The 4,629-nt window shown below is 32.2% G+C and overlaps 2 protein-coding genes across 2 annotated transcripts in view; one reads left to right on the top strand and one right to left on the bottom strand.

Moving 5' to 3' along the window:
* LOC108734395 (nucleolysin TIAR) overlaps window positions 1-2,007 on the bottom strand; it is an 11,989-nt gene extending 9,982 nt beyond the window's left edge. Inside the window, exon 1 of the mRNA XM_025975877.1 lies at window positions 1,800-2,007. Within this exon, the coding sequence (XP_025831662.1) occupies window positions 1,800-1,836 (37 nt within the window). The 5' untranslated portion in view covers window positions 1,837-2,007. The remainder of the gene's footprint in view (window positions 1-1,799) is intronic.
* A 468-nt stretch (window positions 2,008-2,475) lies between these two features.
* LOC108734392 (eIF-2-alpha kinase GCN2) overlaps window positions 2,476-4,629 on the top strand; it is a 21,447-nt gene continuing 19,293 nt past the window's right edge. Inside the window, exons 1-9 of the mRNA XM_025975889.1 lie at window positions 2,476-2,721; window positions 2,776-2,945; window positions 3,031-3,286; window positions 3,389-3,504; window positions 3,563-3,669; window positions 3,726-3,986; window positions 4,055-4,216; window positions 4,268-4,475; window positions 4,527-4,621. Coding sequence (XP_025831674.1) covers window positions 2,665-2,721; window positions 2,776-2,945; window positions 3,031-3,286; window positions 3,389-3,504; window positions 3,563-3,669; window positions 3,726-3,986; window positions 4,055-4,216; window positions 4,268-4,475; window positions 4,527-4,621 — 1,432 coding nt within the window. The 5' untranslated portion in view covers window positions 2,476-2,664. The remainder of the gene's footprint in view (window positions 2,722-2,775; window positions 2,946-3,030; window positions 3,287-3,388; window positions 3,505-3,562; window positions 3,670-3,725; window positions 3,987-4,054; window positions 4,217-4,267; window positions 4,476-4,526; window positions 4,622-4,629) is intronic.

Raw genomic sequence — 4,629 nt, 5'->3', positions numbered from 1 at the left:
ACATTTTATCAAACAAATTTTCCTTATGTTATGCATATTATTATTTAAGTATATAAAATAACTTTCTTCTTGAGAACCACACATATAAAACAACTATAAAAGTTTTTACTTGGAAAATTACTAAATCGAATAAAAAAATTACTATAAATACACACTTCCCAGACCCAAACATTTTATTAACAACTAGCATATACAATCTTGCATACAAAACACTTTACAAGTCTGTCATTATGGCCTTGGTTCATTTACATGCCAGTTGCATTATGACAGTGAAGTATCAGGATGATCAGAAATTACACACACGGAACATGTGGACCTTAGTCTTATATATTTTTTTTTCTGTCATAACATTTTAGTACATCAATAATTGTTATTAGAAATATCATTATCCTACCTAGCCTAAGCTATAATATATTTCTACAATAATTTTGCAATGTGACAATGGTTCACTTGAGCCTTTAAACTAGCAAGTTGGCACAAGTAAACCCAGCCGAATTCACCAACCATTCATAACACACCACTTCCTTTATTTATTCGATGATTGGTGATGAAACTGACAAACAGAGTGCGTTTATCAGATAAATCACAATATTTGCCAACTCAACATGAGTCTTTTAGTCCCCATTCCAGAACTCATCAAAATTACCTGCAGGTTTACACAGAACAACTAAATAAAAACAGTGCATGTTAAACTTCATTTCAAATGTGAACTTGCAATAAATTCTGCACAAGTTCAGGAATAAGAAATTTGATTCACTGTGCAGGGTATTTTTGCACTGATGCATACATAAGAGATGGATTAGGTTGTTGCCCCTGTTGGGGCATGACACAGTACTGTTGACTACCTGTTGGATATTGATACTGGTAAGGGTAGTAACCCTGTGCGTATCCTTGATACCAATAGCCCATACCTTGGCCATAACCATATGGGTATTGCTGTGCTGCTTGAGCAGGGTTTGCCATACCTGGGGTCATAACAGCAGATGGATCCATACCTACACCACCATTTTCTTTTCCCCAGAAACATTTAACTGTTTGTCCATTGATATCAGAATTATGAATGCTTTCTATTGCATGAGCAGCTGCCTCTTTTGTGGTAAATCTAATAAAGGCATATCCTTTGTCTTTGAAGACTCTTATGTCCTGTATCATACCGAAAGGAGAGAATGTTTTATGCATTAAATCTTCAGTAAGGCCGCTGGTGAAGCCTCCACAGTATACTGTGCAATTTGTAGGAGAGCTTTGATTATAGACTTCTTCAAAAGTTGGCTGTTTACCCTTAGGGGCTTTTTCCGATTTGGGTGGTGGTGGCTTCCTTGTGGACCAGTTTGTACGAATCGAACGAGAACCCAACCATTGGCCATTCATTGCTTGAATAGCATTTTCTGCATCGGTTTTTTTAACGAACGACACAAAAGCATAACCTTTTGATTTTAACGTTTGAGGATCACGTACAATACGACAATTAGATATTTCCCCGAATGGGGCGAAGGCCTCTCTTAATGTTTCAGTTTCGATTTCGGGGGATAAATCGCCTACAAAGATGTGGTGATGATTGGAAGTGTCCGTTTTTGGTTGATTTCCGGGACTAGTAGCCCAATTAACTTTCATTTCTTTATCTAAAAACACTCGCTTATTCATTGCGGCTAATGCAGTAGATGCCGATTGATGATTTGTAAACTCAACGAAAGCATATGGATCGTTGCCGGGTTCGCGTATTATTTTTACGCCCTTTACGGGACCTATTTGCGAGAAAAGTGTGCATAGCAGGTCCTCCGAAACTGAAATGTCCAAATTTCCTACGTATAAAGTTTTTGGATAATTTTCGTCCGACATATTGAAGTCGGCCCCGTAAAATTGTCCACCAACACTACTACTATTTTTGTTTACACTAATATGACTTTATAAACGCTAAATCTGCAAGAATTACTAATTAACAACGTATTTAATCACCAAATCAACATGAAACAGACAAGCGGTGACAAAAAACTGTGGAAAACGTATTATAGCCAACTTAGTCGTTACTAATTTCCCCATACTCGGTAGAAATTAAGATATGTTCCAATTTACAATACTTATAAGACTATCTAAATTTCATACCGTTTTAATGCAACAAATCCAGTTATGGTCAGTAGATTAATTACTTTTTTAAAATGATATTAATTACCATTATTGGAGAACTGTTGTGCCTTTTAATATTTATTACACATGTTTGTGTAATGTCTATAGTTCCACCAGAATAATATTGAAATTTATTGATCTATGAAAAAGTATTTCATAAACTTCGTTTTTTATATACAAAAAACAATTTTATTAAGAGTACGTATCAAAAATTACGAATTAATAAAATAGGATATTAATATTTTGAAATGGATCACTTTTTAGTAATCCATTAATCTATGGTAGTCTGTTACGTCGTACTTCTGTGGTTTTTAATTTTGGTTTTGTTGGCTTTCTGATTTTTGCAACCATTCGTAATTTTTGACAAATGGAGGTTATATTTATAAAAAATTAATTACAAGCATAATTTTTTAAACTTTGTAGATGTTTGTGTTATTTATTGATGCAAATTAGTGTTTTTGTAATCCCATTTAGTTATATTAGTAGTCTCAGAAGACATTGGTTTAGGAGGAATGTTATTGCTAACGAGTTTAGGAAGGTAAAATGGCAGTTGAGGAGACCACAAAAGAACGTCAAGAATTTGAATTAGAAGCTCTTTTAGTAACTTGAAAATAATAATTTTTACGTTTTATGAACTTACATGATTCTTTTTAGGCAATATATGGTGAGGATATTGTAGATGTAAGAGAAAAACAAGCGTGGAATTTGTGGCAGCCTCTGAACATTATCATAGCTCTTTCTCCACTAAAAGGCAGTTCTACTCCAAAAGAAGCCTACGTGTCAGTAAACTTACATGTTATCTGTTCTGAAGACTATCCCAATGAGTAAGTGTGAAGTATTTTCATTTACAAAGTTCAATTAAGTTATTTATTTAATTATTTAAACTAAACTTAATCTACTTACTTTAAGAGCCCCACAACTATTATTGGAAAATGCTAAGGGAATGTCAAAGACTGTATTGCATGAGCTTCAGAAAAATTTAGAAGAAAAGGCTAGTAATTATATTGGAGAAGTGATGATTTTTCAACTTGCAAACTATGTACAGGCATTTTTACATGAACACAACAAACCAGGTTCAGAAAGCTTTTATGATGAAATGCTCAAAAGGCAACAAGAAAAGGAAAAAGAAAAACAGCTGGCGAAACAGAAAGAAAGAGAAAAAGAGGTAACTGTTCAAAAATGTTTTTTTGTGGAAACTTTCTGGTAACTAATTCTGATTGTATTATTTAAAATATTAATAACACTTAATTGTAATACTGTTTTTCAGAGGGAAGGAATTTTGAATGAATTTAATAAAAAACAAGAAATTTTGAAATTAGAACATAAAAAGAAGAAAGAGCGGTACAGTTCAGACAGCAGCAACACAGAAGATGTTTCTGATATGTATTAAAATTTGGTAATTTTATAAAATAAAATGTAATAATAATAATATTGTTTTTAGAAGAAGAACCAGTGAAATAGATTCATTTTCTTGTGACTGTAAAGGGACTGAAACAATTGAGTTTTCAAATAATGGCTTTCAAGAAATTCAACGAGGAAAATGTATAAGTAAGTTATTAGGTTTTCCATTTTTGTACAATTTAATTTAAAATTAAAATTTTCAGACCATTCATTGAATAAAAATAGTATTTTGTACAAAGGCTTAGACTTGGCAACTGGCGAGTTTTATGTAATTTCTGAATGGTGTGTTCCATTGAAAAATGATTACGTTCAAATTTCAAGACAAATAAATAGTATTGAGCAAGAATGCAATTATCTATTTAAATTAAAACATGTTAATATTGTAAAATATTTAAACATAAAACACGTTACAAAGGAAGAACAAAACAAGGTAATTGTCTATGTCCTGAGAGAATTTGCATTTGGTAAGTATTGAATTATTTTTATTAATTCTAAATTGATATTCGTTATTTATTCATTATTACTGTTACAGGACTAAATTGTTCTTCATTGTTTCTAAGTCAAAATTTACCAGTTGATTTAGACATGATAAGACATATTGCAACGAATGTATTGAATGCCATTGAGTTTTTGCATCGCAACAGCGTTGTTCACAAAGAAATTTCACTGTCTAATATGTATTTTTGCAATGACGGTATTTATACATTATAAGAAAGTTAAATAATGTAATAATTGTTTCTTTCAGGAATCATTAAGTTAGGAAATCACAGTTTAAGTAAAAGGCTTTCTGATTTGGTAAAAACGTCTCAAACGCCGTCTTCTCTGAATAAGAAAAGTGACATTTTTATGTTTGGACTCGCCATATTAAGTCTTTTCAGGGGAGAAGCCGTTTCTGAAGAGAAAATCGCTTATCCAACTTCAGTTTCGTTAGATTTTCGCGATTTTCTGTCAAGGTACATTAATTTCAATTTCATATTTTCATTTAGTTAACTTTAATTTTCAAGATGCTTAGCCAAAGAGGAAAAAGAACGTTCTACTGCCACTCAGTTGCTAAATCATATTTTCATTCGAGCGCCCTTGGAAAAATTCTTTCCGAAACATGACCAT

The sequence above is a fragment of the Agrilus planipennis genome, unplaced genomic scaffold (assembly GCF_000699045.2).
Source record: "Agrilus planipennis isolate EAB-ADULT unplaced genomic scaffold, Apla_2.0 scaffold54, whole genome shotgun sequence".
Lineage (NCBI taxonomy): Eukaryota > Metazoa > Arthropoda > Insecta > Coleoptera > Buprestidae > Agrilus > Agrilus planipennis.
Note: the sequence above shows the minus strand (reverse complement) of the source record. Positions and strands in the feature narration are given on the sequence as shown.